Source organism: Myotis daubentonii, chromosome 2, assembly GCF_963259705.1.
Source record: "Myotis daubentonii chromosome 2, mMyoDau2.1, whole genome shotgun sequence".
NCBI lineage: Eukaryota > Metazoa > Chordata > Mammalia > Chiroptera > Vespertilionidae > Myotis > Myotis daubentonii.
The window spans coordinates 38,262,411-38,286,443 of record NC_081841.1 but is presented as its reverse complement, the minus strand read 5'-3'; the positions used below and the strand labels follow the sequence as shown (position 1 = coordinate 38,286,443).

The 24,033-nt window shown below is 37.5% G+C and overlaps 1 protein-coding gene across 1 annotated transcript in view; it reads left to right on the top strand.

The window, feature by feature from the left end:
• ERGIC2 (ERGIC and golgi 2) overlaps window positions 1–23,478 on the top strand; it is a 39,074-nt gene extending 15,596 nt beyond the window's left edge. Inside the window, exons 5-14 of the mRNA XM_059682469.1 lie at window positions 161–231; window positions 3,751–3,791; window positions 5,288–5,386; window positions 7,469–7,564; window positions 10,512–10,567; window positions 11,401–11,499; window positions 16,529–16,626; window positions 20,833–20,995; window positions 22,018–22,100; window positions 22,265–23,478. Of these exons, the coding sequence (XP_059538452.1) occupies window positions 161–231; window positions 3,751–3,791; window positions 5,288–5,386; window positions 7,469–7,564; window positions 10,512–10,567; window positions 11,401–11,499; window positions 16,529–16,626; window positions 20,833–20,995; window positions 22,018–22,100; window positions 22,265–22,327 (869 nt within the window). The 3' untranslated portion in view covers window positions 22,328–23,478. The remainder of the gene's footprint in view (window positions 1–160; window positions 232–3,750; window positions 3,792–5,287; window positions 5,387–7,468; window positions 7,565–10,511; window positions 10,568–11,400; window positions 11,500–16,528; window positions 16,627–20,832; window positions 20,996–22,017; window positions 22,101–22,264) is intronic.
• The last annotated feature ends 555 nt before the right edge of the window (window positions 23,479–24,033 follow it).

Sequence of the window (24,033 nt, the reverse complement as noted above, 5' to 3'; positions counted from 1 at the left end):
TTAAATTCTATCAAATCTATATAATGCACTGTTTTAACTTTTAAATAAGCAGTATAGGAAAGTGAGTTTTCTGGTAGTCATCTTAATTTGTTTACTTTATATCAGATACAGTTTGACTCTTAGCATTGAATGTAAATCTTTTAATTTTTTTTAAATGCAGATATTGGAGCAGATGTATTGGATTTAGCAGAAACAATGGTTGCATCTGCAGATGGTCTAGTTTATGAACCAGTAAGTTTGATTCATATGTTTTTTAAAATAATATGCTTTTAGAAATTGCCAGTTAAAAATGGTTTTAATATTTTCTTTTGGTTTTGTTTCAGCTAGTTTTTAAAATATGTTTTCTTAATACAAAAAGTTATCCATATTCTTTGTAAAAATTTAGGGGGGGAACGTTTTATCTAATAATAAAATCTTGAGATAACCATTGTTAGTATTTTTAATAAGCCTTTAATGTCTGTTTTATAACTTTATTCATATTTTATATTTTTGTTAATGTTTTCTCATAGTTTTTTCTTAGAGTTTCTATGCTTTTTTTCCCTTTTACTTTTGAAATCAAATATTTATCCTTTATATCCAAGTGTGTATCTCCTTTAGTTTTTGTTTGTTTTGCTTGGAGATCTTAATTTTTAAGTGTTTTTGCTTGTTTGCTTTAATGATATTCAGAGCAATGCTTTTACCTCTGTTTCAAATGATCATATGATGTTGAATTTTGTGGAGTGGTTCGCAGTATCTTTATTAATTCTCACATTAAATACATATTTTGAACTTTGCCTCTGAGTTCTGGGAGATTATCTTGATCCAAAAGGACCAATCTTCTTTTCAGTGCCCTCATTATGATTTAAAATTTAGTGATTATATTTTCTACCTTTAAGATTTTGCAGATCACTCCATTTTTTTCTGTCCCTACTCTAATTCACAAGGTAACTGGGGAGAAGTCGCATGGTGATTTTCAGATATTAGCATTATCCTTATGTGCAATGATGTGAAAAGAGTTGGGAATCATACTGCAGACAAGTTCAGCAGGAGGAGAAATCAGAATAAATTCATTGAAATCAGAAAGATGGGACAATTTAACTTGGCGTACATGATTTATAGAGTTTAGAAAGAAATAGGGTCAAAATTACAGGAGAAGGATGTTCCAGTTGGTATAATTAAATATCCAAAGGCACAGAGGCAGAACTGTTCGATAGAATGAGGGATTGTTCTACTTGTATTAAAAAGCAACTATTTGTAAAGAGAGAATAGTAGATTAGGGCCTGATTATGGAGGATAACTAATAATGTTAATAAATTAAAAAGTAGAATTAATATGCTTTACTATCAATTACCTTTATGAAAATCAAAAGTGGACTTTTTGTTGTGAATTAAATTGAGGATATTGTATCAAACCATGAGAAGCTTGCATATTTTACTCTATTTAAGTAGCCAAGTCTGATTTTGAATTGACGAAGGTAATGCCTGAATAAAATTTCTTGAATTATTCTTTAATGATTAACACATTTAAGAATTAGAATGCTCTTTTTTAGCTCATTTAAAAAAATGTTGATTTCATCATGGTATTATCCCAGCAAGAATATGGGCTTTGGAAGATTGAATATTACACTTAAGCTGTATGATTTTTTTATGTTTTTCCTTTTTAAATACTTAAAGTTTTATACTGGCATTATTTAAATGATTAATAACATTTCTTTACACTATTTTTAAATGAAAATTATTTAAATTTTTTAGGTTGACTTATAGAAGATTCAATATAAACATGAATACTTCTTTACAACACTATAAATTTGTTTCCTGTTCAAAGAACATTTTAAAAAATCTATACTAATAAAAGCCTATGTGGTCATCACACCCTCACACCGTAACAATCCATCACCAGGAGGCAATCCATCAAGGAGCCCTGGATGGGTGGGCGGGGCCTACCTCTTTGGGGAGATAGATAGTGGGGCTCCCGCGCTGTGAGAGGGCACAGGCCAGGCTGGGGAATCCCGTCCCCCCAAATGTACGAATTTTGTGCACCTGGCTTCTAGTCCTATCTAATAAAAGAGAAACATGGTAATTGGCGTACGACTGCTACCCTTCCCATTGGCTAATCAGGGCAATATGCAATTTAACTGCCAGCCAAGATGGCGGCCGGCAGCCAGGCAGCGTGAAACTAACATGAGGCTTGCTTGCTTCAGTGACGGAGGACTACAACGTTCCCCGCCTGCCTTCCCCGCCTGCCGCTGCAGGCCTCTGAGCTGCAACTCTAAGCAACTATGTAATAAACATAGAAGCTAAACAAAACCCCAGAAACCTGCCGGGCTTCAGCCAGCAGGATTGCAACATTGTAAGCAAAGGCCAGAAACCTACTTTCAGCAGCGGAGGCCTAAGAGCTGGAGCCAAGCCTCAAAGCTAAAGCTGGCCCAGAATAAAAAAAGAAAAAAGAAAAAAAGGAGCGGTTGGGAGCTTCAGTCATCCCCAGCCTGAAAACAACCCTCAGCCCCTCACCCAGACTGGAGAGGCACCCCAGTGGGGACCCCCACCCTGAAGGGTGTGTGACCAGCTGCAAACAGCCATCATCCCCTCACCCAGGCTGGCCAGGCACCCCAGTGGGGACCCCCACCCTGAAGGATGTGTGACCAGCTGCAAACAGCCATCATCCCCTCATCCAGGCTGGCCAGGCACCCCAGTGGGGACCCCTACCCTGAAGGATGTGTGACCAGCTGCAAACAGCCATCATCCCCTCACCCAGGCTGGCCAGGCACCCCAATGGGGACCCCCACCCTGATCCAGGACACCCTTCAGGGCAAACCAGCTGGCACCCACCCGTGCACCAGGCCTCTACCCTATATAGTAAAAGGGTAATATGCCTCCCAGCACCAGGATCAGCGGAGCTGAGAGGCCTCCTGGCACCGGGATCAGCGTGACAGAGGGCAGCGCCCAAACCCCCTGATCGCCCTGCGGCTCTGTGTGTGACAGGGGGCGGGGCCACAACCTCCCTATCCGCCCTGCTCTGTGCCTGATAGGGGGGAGCTCCCCAACCCCCTGATCGCCCTGCGGCTATGTGTGTGACAGGGTGTGGCGCCCCAATCCCCCCGCCCCCACGGGCCCTGCTCTGCGTGTAACGGGGTAGATCCATAACCTCCCCATCGGCCCTGCCCTGAGTGTGACAGTGGCGGTGCCCCAACCCCCTGATCCGCCCTGCTCTGTGGGTGATAGAGGGCGGCGCCCCAACCCCCTGATGGGCCCTGCTCTGTGCGTGACAGGGTACGGAGCTCCAACCCCCCTGATGGGCCGTGCTCTGTGAGTGAAAGGGGGCAGTGCCCCAACCCCCTGATTGGCCCTGCTCTGTGCGTGACGGGGTGGCGCCGCAACCTCCCCATCGACCCTGCCTTGAGTGTGACGGGACAGTGCCCCAACCCCCCAATCGGCCCTGCCCTGAGCGTTACTGAGGGTGGCATCACAACCTCCCGATCGCCCTGCTCTGTGCATGACAGGGGGTGGCGCCCCAACTCCCCAATCGGCCCTGCTCTGAGCTCGACCAGGGGCTGCACCTAGGGATTGGGCCTGCCCTCTGCCACCCGGGAGCAGGACTAAGCCAGCAGGTCGTTATCTCCCGTGGGGTCCCAGACTGCGAGAGGGCACAGGCCGGGCTGAGGGACCCCCCTTCCCCCCGAGTGCACAAATTTTTGTGCACCGGGCCTCTAGTTATTATATAAAAGCCAAGAGAAATTGACAATGTTGGTGATTATGTTTTTCTTTATTTTAGGTAATGTTTGATCTTTCTCCACAGCAAAAAGAGTGGCAGAGGTAATAAGTAAACAAAGTATTGTGGTCCAAAGAAATCTCGATCCCATTTTGTCTATTTTGTTTATTGTGACTTCATAGATTGGCATATTTGTCTAGGCATTTCTCTGGATGAAATATTAGCAGAATATAGTATATAATGTAATCTTTACACTTTCAAAAATTTTACCAGATCTTAAGAAAGTCATGTTAATCCTATTTCTAATGTACTTTGGATCATAATATACTGTAGGTTTCATTTTAAATTTTATTAACCATTAAAAAATTTTTAAAAGCGATATTTGATCATTGTTTAACATTCACTTTGGACAGAAAAGATATAAAGTAAAAGTAAAAGCCTCCTCGGCATTCCATAAACCTAGTACTAATGACTAGCAGTAATAACCAGACTTCTTGTGTAGCCTTCTAGAAATTTTCTCTTCATATATAATGTTCTATATGTTTGCATATGTATGTTATTCCTACGGGATCATTTCATGTGTGTTCATTAACTTGCTTTTTTTCATCAGTGGTATTTTGTACAACTTCCTATTTAAGTACATATAGTAGTCTGTTTTATAAATAAACTATACCTAATCGGATCGTTATTGATGGATAGGTTGCTTGCAAGATTCTAATATTGAAACAGTGCTCAGTGAAAATTAAAGAAGGTAAAATAACTTTGAAGATACAAAGTTATTGCTGAAAATGGTAGGAGATAATATGGCCCAAAGGTAGAAATATTAGAGGAAAATTTTTATTTTTGGTTTTGTTGTTTGGAATAATTTCATAACTTAGTGTGAACATACAAATTTTGTTCAAAAAATCTTTAAGCAACCAATTTATTCTTGGTGGCTAGATATATTTAAAAAGAAAATCTGCTCGTGGGTTCTTGAATGTAACTTTGTTTTTTATAATCCACTGCCTTATATGTTGATATTCTTTGTAAAAGTTACAGGTAGAATATAATACTTTCCTTTGAATGGTCTTGAAATAGAATAAAGTTCAGGTTTCTTCAGAAAAGGAGATACCAGGTGATATTAAATGGCACAGTGGCCTGGGTTGAAATGAGAAATTGATACTTGTGTTCTGGCTTTATACGCCCACTTTAAGTATATCAGATCTATTGTGTGGCCTCTTATTTGTCTAATTTCTTTTGTATTTATAACAATTTATTTAATGCCTGACAAAAAGTAAGAATGTTATAATTGCATGCATGCATGAATTGAGATATTCAGATGAGCAAAAGCTACTTATTGGTGACTGAGACTGCATGTCCATTATTGATGAAATCAAGATAGTTTTATTGTGGAGCCCAGTTATAAGACCTATAGCCACCCTACCTCACTCTTCCTGCTTTCAAGGAAAATGATCAAAGAAAACTTGGTACTTTATATTAGTCTTATAATAATAAATGTATGGCTTAGCTAAGTCATCTAATTATTATGATTATTTAAAAAGGATTGGCTTCCTTTGTGTACCTTACTGTATTTATAAGCTATTGTTTGTGTTATATTTAGGATGCTGCAGCTGATTCAGAGTAGACTACAAGAAGAACATTCACTTCAAGATGTGCTATTTAAAAGTGCTATTAAAAGTCCAATTCCCCTTCCATCAAGGTGAGTTGTATACTCTCCAGGTCCACCCTATGATGTTACAAAAGGTCAGATTTCTTTTTTTCTTTTCTTTTTTTTTTTTTTTTACTGCTGAGTAATTGGGTAGATGTAACACAGCTTTTTTATCCACTCATCTACTGATGGGCATTTGGGCTCCTTCCAAATGTTGGCTATTGTAAATAATGCTGCATTATGTAGGGGTGCTTATATTCTTTTGAATTAATGTTTTGGGGGTTTTTCAGATATATTCCCAGAAGTGGAATTGCTAGGTCATAAGGCAGTTCCATTTTTAATTTTTTGAGGTAACTCCTTTCTGCTTTCCACAGTACCTGCACCAATTTGCATTCCCACCAACAGTACACTAGGGTTTCCTTTTCTCTACATCCTCACCAACACTCGTTAGTTGATTTATTGATGATAGCCATTCTGACAGGTGTGAGGTGGTACCTCGTTGTAGTTAATTTGCATCTCCCTGATGATTAGTGACATTGAGCATCCTTTCATATGTCTATTGGTCATCTGTATGTCTGTCCTCTTTGGAGAAGTGTCTATTCAGGTTCTTTGCCCATTTCTCAATTGGATTGTGTTTTTTTTGTTGTTGTTGAGTTTTATAAGTTCCTTATACATTTTGGATATTAAGCCCTTATCAGATGTATTGGTGAATATGTTCTTCCATTCAGTGGGTTGTCTTCATTTTGTTGATGCTTTTAATAGTTCAACAGCACTCCCACTAAGGTGAGGTGTATATTTTAAATGTGCAACTATTTATTAATGTACTTACTTTGACATCATTTTAGTATTGATTTAGTTCTCTGGATTTCATATTTCTCAGAGAAAATGTAATCATTCTGTATGATTAAGGTGTCCTTTTACTCTTAAAGTTATAGTCTGTGATACTGATCAGGATTATCACAAATATAGTTGATCCTTGAACTACATTGGTTTGAACTGCTCAGGTCCACTTACATATAAATTTATTTCAATAACTTATCTGTACTGTTTTCCATCCGTGGTTGGGACCCCACAGGTGTGGAGGGCCAACTGTATGCTTTGCCATTTTATACATGGGATTTGAGCATTCCCGAATTTTGGTACCCTCGAGTCCTAGAACCAATGCCCTACAGATACTAAGGGACAACTGTATTAAGTTTTGGTGGAATCAAAAGTTATATGTGAATTTCAGTAATCCTAACACTTGCGTTTTTAAGTGTTCACTGTATTTTAGTTTATTTAGTTTTTTCTCTTTTATGTGTGTATGGTATACCTCTATATAAAATTGTTATGTTTTAAGAACAAATTAATTGTATTTCCTATTATGAGGATGTATGAATTTTGATTAGGAATTTTGTGTTTTTATTTTACTTACTTTTTTTTAGATTAGAATAACTGATAGTTGAAAATGTTATAATCATGAAATGATCATTTAAATCTAAAACTATTGAAGAGGTTTTACATTTGCTTAGAAAGAAAATGTCATTGTCTATTTGAACTTAGATGGCATGCCTTTCTCTTACCTCATTTATAGTCCCATCCTGCCCTACCCTCTTAAGCAGGGGTCCTCAAACTACGGCCCGTGGGCCACATGCAAATACAAATACTGTATTTGTTCCTGTTTTGTTTTTTTACTTCAAAATAAGATATGTGCAGTGTGCATAGGAATTTGTTCATAGTATTTTTTAAAACTATAGTCCGGCCCTCCAATGGTCTGAGGGACAGTGAACTGGCCCCCTGTTTAAAAAGTTTGAGGACCCCTGCTCTTAAGTAACAAAAATAGATGATGAAAGTATGTCTTTGTTGGGCTGATTCTTTACTTTTAATCTTTCTTCTATCATGGGACTTACTCCTTTGGTTAGATTTGAAGAACCATGGAATTTTAGATTTGTGTAAGTGTAATATGTAAATAATAATTATGTAATTTTTTTCTATTTCGTAGCTATATGCTTTTTTATAAATGTACAGACTTCCAAAAACTGCTTTTCCACTTTTGACATTTAGAACATTACCTGAAAATTGATCCTTACAGATCAGTATTGGTGATAATATTGTATGTGCTGTAAGTAATCCTAGCATGTCTTGTTATAATAGGGAAGATGATTTATCACAGCCTCCTGATGCTTGCAGAATTCATGGTCATCTATATGTCAATAAAGTAGCGGGGAATTTTCACATAACTGTGGGCAAGTATGTTCTTTTCACCTACTGAAAATACTTTAGACAAATTGTCAGTTTGTTAAAAATAAATTCTTTGCTAAAATAACAATATATGATTAACTACTAAAAGACAGCTTAAAATGTTTTGTATCTGTATTTGATGACTTGAGATTTGTCCGGGCTTTAATTTCAGGATAGAGAAGACTACTAACTTTAATACTACTTCAAAATAAAGTTAAACAGTCATGTCATATTTTATATGTTAAAGTAAATGAGCTGTAGGTACAATATGAATTAAAACCTACTTACCAAGTTTTAGTAGCCTGGAAGTTCTTACGTAGACATTTCATTAATTTGCTCATTTTGTTGGATGGTGTTGTTGTTTTTCTGTTTGGTGATTATCACCAAAATGTAAATCCTAACTAATTTGAGACAGGTATTTTGATATAGTTAGAAATTAGTAGTGTCTGGGGAAAAGTTAAATTAGATAACAGTTAAGGAAAAATATTAGCTCATCAGCCTTCATAAGCAGCACCCTGCACAGAAACTGTTATGCAATGAATAGTTGGTAAATTTCTGAATGGATTCTCTGATCCTCTCTCCCTTCCTTCCTCTCTTCATCTTGAGTTGCAGAACTGAACAATTCTTCATTGTAAAATACAGTTTTTGAGTACTTGTTATATGGAAAGTAACATGCTAGATACTAAGAATGAAACAGTGAAAAAAGGGAGTTTTTATCCTTTTGGTACTGACTGAGAGAATCCAAACTTTAAACAGTTAATTGAACTAATAACTATATAATTATAGTTGCATTGAACCTAAAAAGGAGAAGTATGATTGATAAGAAACTATATAACAAGGTACCTGACTTACTTTGCTTGTCAGCAGAGGCTTTATTGAGGATAACCATAACTGTTCAAACTAGTGGATGATTAGCAGTTTTATAGATAAAGGAGAGAAAGGCATCTATGCTCAGGGAAAGGTAACAAAGCAGGAAAGAGAGCAGCTGAAGATTGTATATATATTGAGAGACAGCATGAGAATTTTATGCAAAATTATTTCAGTATTTATAGTGATCAGATCAAACGTTACTTTGTCTTTGTTGTCCAATTCTTTGTAACATTCTTTTTTTAAAATATGTATTGATTTCAAAGGGAGAAGAGAGATAGAAATATCTATGGTGAAAGAGAATCATTGATTAGCTGCCTCCTGCACACCCCCTATTGGGGACCGAGGGCAACCCAGGCATGTGCCCTGACCTGCAATTGAACTGTGACCTCCTGGTTCACAGGTTGACACTCAACTACTGAGCCACACGGGCCAGGCTATATTTTTTGTTGTTTTATTACTGTTGTCACCACTCATTCTCTTCATTCCCAACCTATAGCTGGGAATCTTAGAATTTCTTGGTGTCATACAGGCAAATACTAGTTGGCTCAGAGAAATATAGAAGGTTTTATTATATTTTTGGAAACAAACAATATCCTACTTCAAACCTAACAAACAGTATCCTACTCCAGAGCTACCTGTGAAAGGGCAAAACTCTGTTAACAAATACTGTATGAGCATCCATAATTATAGTCTTCGTTCCTAGTTTTACCTATCTCTTCATGTGAAAACTTATTCCAGCAATAAGAGAGGCCAAATTGAAAAGCATCTGGTTTGCATCTTATCCTTATCATCTCTGAAGTATCCTATAAACCACTCCTAATTTTTTGATAATAGGTTTGTCAAATTCAATATTGATTTTTTTTTTTTTTTAAGAGCTCACATTACCTCTCAGGCACAGTATCATTTTCAACTGTATTATAAAGGAGAACTATTTCAATATGCAGATTGTTGAGCATGACTACATTAGATAAGGCAGTGAAGTAGGCAGATGTTTGCCGCTTATATGTCTCATTACAACAGCTGCAAATGCAAACAGATGTGTTGGCCACTCAAATATCATGAATGGTATTTCTTTTTTTTTTAAATATATTTTATTGATTTTTTACAGAGAGGAAGGGAGAGGGATAGAGAGTGAGAAACATCAATGAGAGAGAAACATTGATCAGCTACCTCCTGCACACACCCTACTGGGGATGTGCCCGCAACCAAGGTACATGCCCTTGACCAGAATCGAACCTGGGACCCTTCAGTCTGCAGGCCGACGCTCCATCCACTGAGCCAAACCGGTTAGGGCATCATGAATGGTATTTCTATTGTTGAACTGATACTCTGAAATAGTGAACAGCTTTTGTAATACTATGAACAAAACAAAAATAACATTACATCTGTTTCCTGGGAAATTTAGTGTATATTGAAACTACAACAAAGTACTTTTTTTAGATAAATGGAGTTAAGTTCTAGACTCAGGTCATTATACATAGGTTTTTCACCTATGTAAATGCCTTTTAGAGTGTCATGCAAGATGTGGGACAGTTTTGCATGATGTGGGACAATTTTATTTTGTGTGAGACTGTCATTGCCTTGCAGGATGCCTTGCTTCCTTGGCCTCTGTCCACTAAATGCCAATAGAGCTTCTCCCCAATGATTGTGACAACTGAAAATGCCTCCCCCCAGTGCCCTCTGATTTTCAATAACCATTCCTTCATGGAAATTTACATGGTAATATATCATAGCACATGAAAAACAGATAAAATTCAAATTTCAGTATCCAAAAATAAAGTTTTACTATAAAACGTTAGCCATGCTCATTTGAAGTTGAAAGTTTATTTATGTACCTAACTATATAATATCTTCAATTTTGTATCTTGGTCCACAAAGCTTAAAATATTTACTATCTGAATCTTTACAGAAAATGTTTGCCAACCCTCAGTTTATTAAATTGTTGAGATGAGTAGACTAACAAATCATAGGCCAATGTTAAGAAAATTATATAACTTAGAAAAGATAAGATCCCTCTTCAGATTTTAATTTAGTTATGTATTTAACTAATTATTTTAGTTTCTTTAATCTTTTTTCCTCCTTTCAGGGCAATTCCACATCCCCGAGGTCATGCACATTTGGCAGCACTAGTCAACCATGACTGTAAGCAGTTTCTGAAATACTTTTCCATGAAGAGGTCCTTGAAAGAAAAGTGTTTTATTTGTTTTGTTTAGTGCAGGTGCAAGATAGGGCTTTGAAAGTGGACTGTTTTGAAAACATATTTATAGGAGAAAATAAATGATTAAATTTACTGACTCTAATCCATATTCTCCTGTCCTTAAGCGCCTGTCTTCTGTTTAGGCATGGCTCAGAAGTTGCCCAGGTTAGGGAGGACAGCCTAGTGTGCTTTATATTACTTTGTGCACATTTCTGCTAATTTCTATAGATAATGAAGGAAACATATTTCAAGTTTATTTTAATATCTAAATATGGACATATATAGTATTCAAGTTAGTTCCTTGTAATGATTGTCATAAAACTTAGTTTTTAAAGTCTGCTTTAGAGAACAAAAGTAATAAAGTCCATAAAATCTGTTTGGTCCTATATAGCAGGGTATTAAAAATATACCTGACCAGTTAATTATTTGGATTCATGGACATCATCCTGGTGGTTTCAACAACATAATCCTATTACTAGGTGGTGATTGGACCAGGAAAGACTTATTTTTGGGGTTATCAGGCTTAGATGTAATATTATTTCTCAGACATACAGCATTTTATCAGAATTTACTTACCTTTATGCATTTAATTCCCAGATATGTATATTCATTTTTCTCAAAGTTAATATGGTTTTAAATACTATTTTATTACACCTGCAGATTTTAGATGTTTTCATCTGAAAGTAGATAAAAATGTGAAGCCACCTGTAATATGTGTTTTGAATAATAATAATTCTCCACTTAATTGGTTTTTTTTGTTGCTTTTTTTTTGCCTTAGCATACAACTTTTCTCACAGAATAGATCATTTGTCTTTTGGAGAGCTTGTTCCAGGAATCATTAATCCTTTAGATGGAACGGAAAAAATTGCTATAGATTGTAAGTACTTAATACTTATTGTTGGAATTTGCATGTAGGCAATTTTTTTATATCTTTAATATTAATACATTTTTAATAATCCTCTTAACCCCCTTGTAACAGATAAGCATATAAATCTTTAAGTAGTTTAAGTGGTTAATAAACTTTAAGTGGAGATGTGTGTGGAAAGACTTTGTCCTACCAGTGGATAATATTTAAAATGTTAAAAAAATGAACCATAGAGCAGAGTAAAATATTAGAATTTAATGTAGGCTGGAGGAGTAGAACTTAAAAACTCTCTAAATGTATGAAAGATTAATGTGTTAATAGGGCATAACTGCTTTCCTATAGTCACTAAAAAAAGAATGAGAACAGAAGGAAGTTTCAACATTCTAAGAAGAATTTTCTTTTTGGTATAGATTCATAGTTCTAAAATGCGTATTTACCACTATGGAAACCTCTCTGCAGAATTTTGCAAGCATCAGAAACCTACAGTTATTCTAGAATGGTTTGGTTATCAACACAGATAGAAGTTGTACATCAAGCATGTCAAATTGAAAAGCTAATAATATGAGCCAAATAAACAAGATTTAAGTTTATGTGGGTCGCAGAAAAACAAATACTTCAATTTTCATAGAAACATAGGTTTATTTCAATAGAGACATGCTGAATACAAAGAGCTGAAATGAATGAGCAATCGTTAACATAAAATAATAGACCGTTTTAATAAAAATATTTTTTCTTGAACATTAATTTACCAGACACTGAATAACTGCACAAATTAATAAGTGTAATGCAAATAAGCCTATTTTTCTTGCTCTCTGAAAGCGAAATATTTCCTGTTGAGCACACCAAACAAGTTAGTCCAAGACTAATGACGTGGCAATCGGCTGCTAAAATATTTGCTGCTAGTTTTAGTGGAGAGAAATGGTGTGCCTGCACGTAAGGCGCGTAAGGGAAATGAATGCAACATGTTTATAGTAATTATTAGCAAACAGTTCATTATTAATAGTATAACAGGATCTTGTAAAAATTAAGTTACAAAATTTTTATTAAAACATTTCTTACATACCGTTATATAGGCTGGGCCGCATGTGGGCCGCAAGTTTGACATGCTTGTTGTACATTATAACACAGATACCTTTTGTTTCTCTTTTACCCTTCTATTCCACTTAAAATTTAAGTTTATTTAGATATGGGTGGATTATTATTATGTTTTTAACTTTTGTAGCAAGTAATCTCTTGAGCTTCCTGATGGTTTTGGTTCCCTTTCCTCTTCTTAAATAGTCATATTGTATGACATGTCCCACTTTTAGGACCTTTTAAGGACATCTAAAGCTTCCTATACTAGCGGGGATTCAAATCTTTACAAAACTGAAATTAAGGATTTCATTTTTTAATAAAAGAGCTTTATTAATATTGTTTTCAGTATCTTATTCTTTTAGTATCCTAATATATAAAAAGCCAGGGGCCATCATGACCAAAACAACTGGACAGACGACTGAACAGCAGGTTGCATGGGGCGACAAGGCTGGCAGGGGTGTTTGTGAGGGGTGACCAAACGACTGAACAGCAGGCCGCGTGGGGCGACCAGGCCAGCAGGGGGTTTAGTGAGGGACGACCAATTGACTGAATAGCAGGCTGCATGGGGTGAACAGGCCGGCAGGGGGGGAAATTGGGGGCGACCAGGCCGGTGTGGGGGCAATTGGGGGCAACCAGATCAGCAAGGGGGCAGTTGGGGGCGACCAGGCCAGCGGGGGGGCAGTTGGGGGTGACCAGGTCAGCAGGGGGGCAGTTGGGGGCGACCAGGCCAGCAGAGGGGCAGTTGGGGGCGACTAGGCCGGCATGGGGGGCAGTGAGGGGCAACCAGGCCAGCATCAGGGGGCAGTTAGGGGTGACCAGGCCAGCAGAGGGGAGGAAGTAAGGGGTGAGCAGGCCAGCAGCGGGGGTTGTGGGGGAGTAGTTAGGGCAATCAGGCAGGCAGTCAGGTGAGCAGTTAGGAGCCAACGGTCCCAGATTGTGAGAGGGATGTCCCGGATTGGAGAGGATGCAGTCTGGGCTGAGGGGACCCCCTCCCCCTGTGCACAAATTTCATGCACTGGGCCTCTAGTATAGTGTTATAATCAGATACATTAAAGATGTTTTACTTAAAATACTGACTTACCTTCCGAGTATTTTGTGTTTGTATGAGAATGTTTTCACTTAAGGACACTTGAGTGTACTGAATTTAGAAATGTCTGAGTAGAAATTATAAACTCTTATAATCTAATTTTTAATCTAAGTATATGTTCATTGTATACCAAAATGCATTAAATATTACTTTAGAAATGTTCATTTGAAAACAAGTTGGCTAATACTATGTTTCATGATGCTAAAATGAACTATTAATTTCTGCACAGAAGTGGTTCTAAATATAAATATTAATTTTCAAAAGGCTTTTTAAAAGTCTACTTGTTCCTAAATTCAAAAGACTAGTAGGTATTTAGAGTTACGTTATAAAATGCCACTAGATGAATGTCAGTAAGTTATTCAAAGCTTTAAAGCAGATATACTCCTCTCCTCCTAACATACATTCTCTTGGGCCTCTTTACAAAAAGGATAAAAAGTTAGCATTAGAAATCTACTGTGTTCAGATAACCACCTTCTCCTTAATGTTCTCCAGAAATTTTGAGGGGATTACTTAACAGATACACCTTTAAAACTATGCAGATTTGAACATATCTAAAATCTTTGGAACAATTTGTAGCTTGCAGCAACATTTCATTCAACTGCACCCCACCTGCCTCCCACCCCCCAGACTGGCAATTAAGTTATTTAACAAACATATAGCCCTTTCTTGAATTAACATTAGACAAATAGATCTTCAGTAGTTGTCTGGCCACAGGATAAAAGGATTCTAGTTTTTCCTGTCATATTTCTTTGACCATGATTTGTTATTTATTGCATTGAAACTTCACTCCAGCTTGTGGAGAGATTCCTTTTGTCCTTCATTTTTACCCACAAGTCTAATTATCTCACCTATATGTGAGTGAGATAATTGGTTATTGCCTCACCACTCTCAGTTTCAACTTTTGTCATAAATACTTAAAGCCTAAACACCTTTTCTCCTATCACTTTCAGCTTGCTCTCTCTATGACATGATAGAGCAGTGATGGCGAACCTATGAACTCATTTTTTTGGTTGATTTTTCTTTGTTAAATGGCATTTAAATATATAAAATAAATATCAAAAATATAAATCTTTGTTTTACTATGGTTGCAAATATCAAAATATTTCTATATGTGACACAGCACCAGAGTTAGGTTAGGGTTTTTCAAAATGCTGACATGCCGAGCTCAAAAGGTTCGCCATCACTGTGATAGAGTTTATTTGTAAAACACCTAAATCTAAGCACAGAATGAGCAACTCACCTTACATCAAAGAACAAGCTAAGGGATGAAACTGAAGACCACCCACAATTGATATGCTATGTACTGGTGGTAGACAAAGTTGACACCCTCTCACCCTAATATTGTCTATGATAATATTTAGGATATTAAGTTGAAATTAATAATGGGAGAACTGGTAAAAAACTTTATTTTTTAAAGTTAGTGTGGTACAAGTAGTAAGAGAAATAAGTGATGATATTGAAACAAGCTTTGATTTATTATGTTAGAAACTTGTTTAATGCTATTGTGTGAAGAAACCATTATACATACCTCTCTGCCTCATATCTACAGTTTCACCCTTCCTTCCCCTATTCAAAACCCTTCCCTCTCCTATTTAGAATTAGACTGAGATAGGAGACAGACATTGGATTGGTAGAAATAAAAATTCATTTATGCTAAGCAAAGGAAACAACTAGACACCCAAAAGTATATACCGTTTACTTCCATTTATATGAAATTCTAGAATAGGCAAAACTAATCCATGAATTTCATAAAATACTAGAGGCTTGATGCACGAAACTTGTGCAAGAGTAGGCCTTCCTTCCCTTGGCTGCCGGCACCAGCTTCCCTCTGGCACCTGGGACCCGAGCTTCCCTCCAGCAGGCACCCAGTACCCGGGCTGGCTTCCCTCTGGCTGCCGGCAGGGACCCGGGACCCGGAACCCGGGACCTGGGCTTCCCTCGTAGCCCTGGCTTTTTCCGGAAGGTCGTTCGGCTGTCTGGTCTAATTAGCATATTACGCTATTATTATATAGGATAGACCTAGAGAATTAATGTTTTGTACTATGTAAACTGTTAATTGTTTAGAATCAAAAATTAATAATATAATGGTATTTATGACTTGTTCTAAACCTAGACATGCCTAATTTTTATATATAAAAGCCTGAACAACCGAACGACTTGTCACTATGACGCACACTGACCACCAGGGCACAGACGCTTAACACAGGAGCTGCCCCCTGGTGGTCATTGTGCTCCCACAGCCAACCTTCTAGGGCCACTCCCCCTGGCTGGCCAACCTCCCGCAGCCCGATCACCTGCCAGGCCGAGGGACCCCACCCGTGCACAAATTCATGCACTGAGCCTCTAGTGACTATAAATATGATCTTTTTGATTACACAATAACCCAAGCCATCATTGAATAGTTCCTTTAGTTAGTTTCTGCTGTGGTATCAATTTCCTTACATTTAACCAAAGGGTGGCTAATTCAGTGTTGGTTTACTTACATATTTTAAGATATTAGTAGAAACTGAAAATATGTCCTGTGATGGTTAGAGTATTGTAACTTTTCTCTTACTAGTTTTTGTACTGTAAAGGAATGCTACTTTTATTTTCCATATTTGATATAAGGATGGTAATGATTACAAAGATATCTAAGTGACTAGTTCATCCTTTTAAATATCTTATAAAAGATACGTATGTGACTATTTGAAATATGCTTACTGAGAAATTATTTTATCAAGTATTATATTGATTTCATTTAGTCTTTTAAAATTACTTTTTGTTAGATGTTTAGTCACAAGCATTACATTTCTATTAGTGTATTTAATAGAAGGAGGATATGTTTGGCAGTAGTTTTGTTGCTATTGGATTGATGGAAAACACAATTTGTTTTTATTCTAGACAACCAGATGTTCCAATATTTTATTACAGTTGTGCCAACAAAACTGCATACATACAAAATTTCAGCAGACACCCATCAGTTTTCTGTGACAGAAAGGGTAAGTTAAATCCAATTAATAAAATGATTTTTTTTTAGCATTTTATATTCCTCCTGCTACACAATAAGGTTGTACTTTCAGTTGGTGCCCTCCCCCATTTAATTTGTTGAAAAATTGAAATGCATTAATATTTTAATACAATAAAATACCAGAAATGGGTGTTAATATGTTCTAGTGAAAGAAAAGAAGTAGAGAAATGGGTGTTAATATGTTCTAGTGAAAGGAAAGAAGTAGTATATATATATATTTTTTAATCTGGAAGGTTTTGTATTCAATTAACTCAAAGTTATTAAATTGATGGCATTAATTATTTTAGTCTTAATATCTTAATTTTGTAATGTTTTCTCATGTATTGGTATAAACAGTTTTCTTATTTGCTGGCAGATTCTCTGATTGCTGTGTTACTTCTTTTTTAACTAATGTATCTAGCCTTGGTCATGCATGCTTATTGTGGCTCAGATAACAGATTTTGAGGGTTTGTCTTCTGACTTGTGCTTTGTCTACTTAAGAGGACAAGTGTTCTGCAACCTTAAGGTGCATTGGCCTTATAAATAAATATGACAGGATCAGAATGCTGGAATTGGACAGTTTAATATTTCTCATCTATTCTGGGGTCATGTTTTCTTACTGTGTTTAAGAATGGTAAATATTCAAAAATAGTGTTCAGAAGAATTCTAAGGCAAATTTAAGTATTTAAAAATTTGCTTGAGATGGAGTTTTCTTTTAATAGTCTTATACTTTGTGATGGCTTTGTCCTTAATGCTTATAGAATTTTCCTTATTCTTAGATTAAATACTAAATATTTTAGGGGTGAAGTGTCATGTGTTTAAAACTTTTCACATGGCTCAGCAGGGGAATCAAGTATGTACTGGTATAATAACTGTGTGTGTGTGTAACTAGGTAAAGTGTACATAAGTATATATTGTGCTTTTCTGCATTTCTGTATGGGTAGGGAGACACCATTTCTCACTAAGATTGGCACCACCTGATGTCGGTCTACATAGTGGCCAAGCTTTGGGGAAAACAGGCACACATCATTGCTATGGCAATGCAAAACAGCATAGTCTCTAAGGAAGGGAATCTAGCAGTATCTATACAATAACTCAGTAATCCCAGTTCTAGGAGTTGAATACAAGGATAAAAGTAGAGAAAATATCACAGTGATGTGTGTATGAGGGTATTCTTTGTGTTATTTATAGAATACTAGAAACAACTTAAGTGGTACATCCACAATTGAGGAACATGCAACTTTAAAAAAAGAGAGAAAATATATAACTATATACCAATATGAAATTATCTTCATGATATATCCTATATAATAAAACCCTAATATGCAAATCAACCAAATGGCAGAACGACTGGTCGCTATGACATGCACTGACCACCAGGGGTCAGACGCTCAATGCAGGAGCTGCCCCTGGTGGTCAGTGTGTTCCCATAGGGGGAGTGCCGCTCAACCAGAAGCTGGGCTCATGGCTGGCGAGCGCAGGGCAGTGTCAGGAGCCTCTCCCACCTCTGCTGCAGGCGGGCGGTAAGGAGTGAGGTGTCCTGGAGTGCAAAAGGGATGTCCGCCTACCGGCTTAGGCCCACTTAAGCCGGCAGGCAGATATCCCCCAAGGAGTCTTGGACTGCGAGCGGGCATAGGCCAGGCAGAGGGACACACACACACACACACACACACACACACACACACACACACACCACACACTCCAGTGCATGAAATTTTGTGCACCAGGCCTCTATTTTAAAGAATTAAATAAAATAAAAAATAGAATCCCAGAGCATTTGACCATTGCAGAGTATTTTGTGCCAATAAGGTGACTAAAACAGTTGTGTTTCATTTAAGAAACAAAAAACACAAAAGGAGTACCTGGAGTTGGTAAAGTGGAAGATGAGGGGGACAGAAATTGGGAGGACTGGCCTTCATTGGTCCTGCAACCCAAAGGGGATCATTATTAGTCTTTTGTTCCATGGATATTCTGATTGATCCCTGAAACATCTTTCATCCATAGAGGTGGTGAGAGCATATTTTGGCATGGCTGAACTTATCAGGGCTTTAAGATGAAGTCACTTTATTGGAATCTTGAACAATCTACACTAATAAAAGAGAAACATGGTAATTGGCGTACGACCATTACCCTTCCCATTGGCTAATCAGGGCAATATGCAAATTAACTGTCAGCCAAGATGGCGGCTGGCAGCCAGGCAGCTTGAAACTAACATGAGGCTTGCTTGCTTCAGTGACAGAGGACTCCAACGTTCCCCGCCGGCCGCTGCAGGCCTCTGAGCCTGCAGTTTCAAACATTGTAACAAATATAGACGCCCAGAAACCAGCTTTCAGCCGGCTAGGATCTCAGAGCTGGAGTTGATACGGAATTTCGAGAACCGAAACAAACCAGATACCTGCTTTCAGCAGCGGAGGCCTAAGAGCTGGAGCCTCAGAGCTAAAGCTGGCCCAGAATAAAAAAGAAAAAGAAAAAAAGCAGCAGTTGGGAGCTTCAGTCCCAGCCTGAAAACAGCCCTCAGCCCCTCACCCATCTGGAGAGGCACCCCAGTGGGGACCCCCACCTGAAGGGTGTGTGACCAGCTGCAAACAGCCATCATCCCCTCACCCAGGCTGGCCAGGCACCCCAGTGGGGCCTCCCACCCTGATCCAGGACACCCTTCAGGGCAAACCAGCCAGCCCCCACCCATGCACCAGGCCTCTATTCTATATAGTAAAAGGGTAATATGCCTCCCAGCACCGGGATCAGCAGAGCTGAGAGGCCTCCCGGCACCGGGATCGGTGTGACAGGGGGCAGGGCCCAAACCCCCTGATTGCCCTGTGGCTCTGTGTGTGACAGGGGGCAGGGCCACAACCTCTCTATCGGCCCTGCTCTGTTCACGACAGGTGAAGGTGTCCCAACCCCCTGATCGGTCCTGCTCTGTGGGTGATAGAGGGCGGCGCCCCAACCCCCCTCCCCCCACAGGCCCTGCTCTGTGTGTGATGGGGTAGAGCCATAACCTCCCCATCGGCCCTGCCCTGAGTGTGACTGTGGCGGCGCCCCAACCCCCTGATCGGCCCTACCCTGAGCGTGACTGAGGGTGGCATCACAACCTCCCAATCCGCCCTGCTCTGTGCATGACAGGGGGCGGTGCCCCAACTCCCCAATTGGCCCTGCTCTGAGCCCAACCAGGGGCTGCACCTAGGGATTGGGCCTGCCCTCTGCCACCCGGGAGCAGGCCTAAGCCAGCAGGTCGTTATCTCCCAAAGGGTCCCAGACCGCGAGAGGGCACAGGCCGGGCTGAGGGACCCCCCCTTCCCCCCCTCCCCCGAGTGCACAAATTTTTGTGCACCGGGCCTCTAGTGGCTTTATAAGGCTCTATTGTGTTAATAGGGGGACGGGTTTTATAATGTCCAAATAAAATTGTTTTAACTTACTTTGTTATTTGTATTCTAAAGCTTGCAGTTCAATTGTAGCTGAGTCAAAATAGGTAGGGCCTGACAATAAAAGTCATAACAAAGCATTGTGATAGTATAGTTGTTTTAAGCTATAATATAAATGTTTTAGAAAGTTTGCAAACTTGATTTTGAAGTGTAAACAGAAGGAATGAAGTAGAATATTTTCTTAGTGTGCAGTGTGGTAGGTTTATAATTTTAGTTTCATTTCTTTCAAGAAAACAAATTTTTAAACACTGAACCAGTTTAAACCAAATATTGATATCTTTAAAGTTAATGCACTATTTTTTTCCTATATTATATCTCATGTTTAAAATGAACAGCAGAGAGTGAAATTGTTTTTAAATCTGATCATTTAAATAACAGGAAGTAAATGATTATTTTGTAAGTGCTTAGCAAAGAAATATAAAAAATATGTCAAAATAAGAATTTATTTTTCATTGATTTGGTCAATGAAGAATGTCCCACATAGTTATAAGCTCTTGAGCTCAATAGAAAATTTGTATGTTAAGTGACCTTTAAGAGAAAATCAGAAAGAATAATTTTCTCCTTTAGATTGCTTCTAAAGCTAACCACTCAAAGAATACAGAACAATTTGATTGTCTCTTAAGACCCTAGACTAGTGGGGCAATTCGTGCAGAGGTTTGGATGTCCCTCTCCCACAGTAAGGGTGTAGGGCTTCATAGTGACTGTATGTAAGTAACCAGCTGACATAAGTCCTGTTTTGCTTCTCCTCCTCTCTCTCCCCTTCCTCTGCCTTCCTTTAGGAACGTGTCATTAACCATGCTGCAGGCAGCCATGGATTCTCTGGGATATTTATGAAATATGATCTCAGTTCTCTTATGGTGACAGTTACTGAAGAACATATGCCATTCTGGCAGTTTTTTGTAAGACTCTGTGGTATCATTGGAGGAATCTTTTCAACAACAGGTTAAGATTCATTCCTTTTTTGTCTAATTTCTAAAACTGTTGCTGACACTGAAATTAGGATGTTTGTACTTAAAAGGGGCAAAAAATATACACACTTTTTCATGTTTTGATATTTAAAGAACTTTTTCTTTTAAGACTTCATTCCAAATCTCCAAAATTAATGGATTAAGCATACCTAAACTCACTGCATTCAGTGATTTAAGGGAGATTACTTAGTGAGCTAGACAGATCCTGGAAGTGAATCCAAGTTCTCCCATTTACATAGTGATAGCCTTGTATAAATCGCCTACCTTTTCAGAAATTGTTTTCTCATCTATAAAAAAGGGAATAATGGTTCCTAACTTGCAAGTGTGTTGTAGAATTAGATGAGAAAATGCCTAGAAATATTAGACACTTGAATGTAAATTTTCTATTTGTTTTAAAGTATTTTTAATTGTATGATATGTAAAATAATATCTAATGGTACTTGGAACTATGTGATAGTACAGTCAATGTTTTTATGATTTTGACCTTTTTGCCCTGATATTATGGGGTTCTCTCAAAGATAATTACTTGCAGAATTGTAAGAGTTAACTAAGTACAATAAATAGAGAAAGGAAATAGTTCGTTCTTTATCCCCAACCCATATTGAGTATTACATGGATTGAGTAGTTTATATACTTTGAATTATATTTTTTAGATAAATGACTAGCTTTTCTTATAAAAGTCTTTGTCATTGTTTCATTTAAATGCATTTAAATTTGTGGTGCTGGTATTTATTTTTTAAAATTATGTGGGTGGAAGATGTATTAAGCACTCTTGAAAAGATTACTTTGTCAAGTTCAGGAATCATTGGATCTTGTGATTTTGAAAATAAATTCATTTGTTTTAAAATTTAACTGTCATTACTTTTAACTGTGGGAGTAAAGCTGACTGTTTTCTTTCCTTCCTTAATCTATATATACCATTATAGTTCAGTTTTATATTATTTAAGAAATAATTACATTATAGCATAATTTAATTAGAACATTTTTTTATTGCAGGCATGTTACATGGAATTGGAAAATTTATAGTTGAAATAATTTGCTGTCGTTTCAGACTTGGATCCTATAAACCCGTCAGTTCTGTAAGTGGTATAGTATAAATGGTACTGATCTCTAACTCGTAGTACTATTGTTAAATCTCAACAGTATCTTTTGATGCCCAGAAAAAATTGTCCCCAATAAAGCCTTGTGTCTGGAGGAACTAGTGTAATGAGTAAAACTGATGCTCTGGTCTTTTTCTCCCTAGGTTCCCTTTGCGGATGGCCACACAGACAACCACTTACCTCTTTTAGAAAATAGTACACATTAGCACCTCCTAGGTGAAGGAGAAAAACTTTTTGCCTGAGACATCAAACCTTTTTTAATAATAAAATATTGTGCAATATATTCAAAAGAACAAAAAAACATGAATGGAAAGCAGGAATCATACCTAGAAAAAAAAGAAAAAACCCAAACTGAAATCCTATATATGTTGTGTCTGTTACAAATGTCTTAGAAGAAATTACGCAGCTAATCAGTGAATAAGTCCAACTGGAATATTGCTTCGAAGATGACCCCTTCTGATATTTTCACAGCAAATGGGCAGTGTCGAAATCGGTCCTTGAAGAGGCTGAAGGAAAGAGGTCAAACCACATCTAAAGAAAAAGGCATTAATAGTGCTAATGTCTGCGTCCTTTTGTTTTTAAAATATGATGTCAGAATAAAATATGGAAAACTAGTCTAAACTTTAAAAAGTTGTGATCAGGTCACCTTGTTAATAAAGGTAAACAGGGATGGGTTCACATGCCATAGCCATATTAATGTTAAGCCATAATGACAAGACCATTTATCCCATAGTTTGGTCTTTTGAAGGTAACTGCTTTTCTTTAACCTCTGGCTATTGACTTTTTTAACTATTGAAGGCAGGTGAATTCAAAGACTAAGGTGAATTCTTACAGGGGCAGATACATAGGTGCTATAATATGTAACAGGAATCATTCACAAATTGGATGGTGGGCACTTATACAGGGAAAAGAAAGCACATGTTTTTAAAAGATGCTAAATTTTCTAATCTGATCATATGGTTGGTATACTGTGGGAGCAGGGGGTGAGTAATAAAAAGATACACTACTGATAATGAAAATTATCAGTTTGTAAAATATTAAGAAAAGTAGAATATTTTATACATGCTGTGGTGAGTAGGCGACAGGGTAACTTTAAATAAAATAAAAGTGTGAGGCAGCTATTTAAGTAAAACAAGATGTCATATCTGAGAGGTTATCATTAAATGATTTCCGTTAAACTATCAAACTGGATGAAAGGGGTATTTGCATTCAGAATGTTCTGAATGTGGTTGATTCTGTATTAGATTGTGATGTTCTTCTTACTATTTAAGACTTGATTTAAAATTTTCAGACTATAAAAAGATTAAAAATGAGAGGGAGATATCATTCAGGTACCATTAAAAACTTATTTGGAATATGTGTGCCAACATCAGTTTCCTTTTGTAATACTTAATGTTAGTAGAAGAATCTTCAACCGGTCCCCATGGTGTAAATCACTTAGGGAAATAGGGAAACAAAAATTCCTGGTAAGTACCAAGGCCAAGGCTAAAAAGCTAGATTTAAAAATCATGGTTTTTAGAGGACAGGCTGTCACAAGTTGTAGTTTTTCAAATGGATTTTTTTAAAAAGTAAAATGGTTTCTTGAAAACAGTTTGGACAGTAATGTAATGGAGAGGAGAAATACTGAAAAAACTTTGCAGTAAAGCTTATGTTGAATGGTATTTTGCAGAAAATAACAAGCATCAATGTTTAAAATGCATTTTATCATTAAAAGCCACAAAGTTAACTGATTAATACAGGTGACATAACAGGCTTTGAAACATTTGAATCCAGAAAATTCCAAATAATGAATATGTTTTTTATTTCTTCAGATATTTCCAATGAAAGACTAGAAACTAATAGAGCATCTCTCAAAAGGAATTTTAACTGGAGAGAATTAGAATTTTAGCTATTTTTATTAGACTGTTGGTTC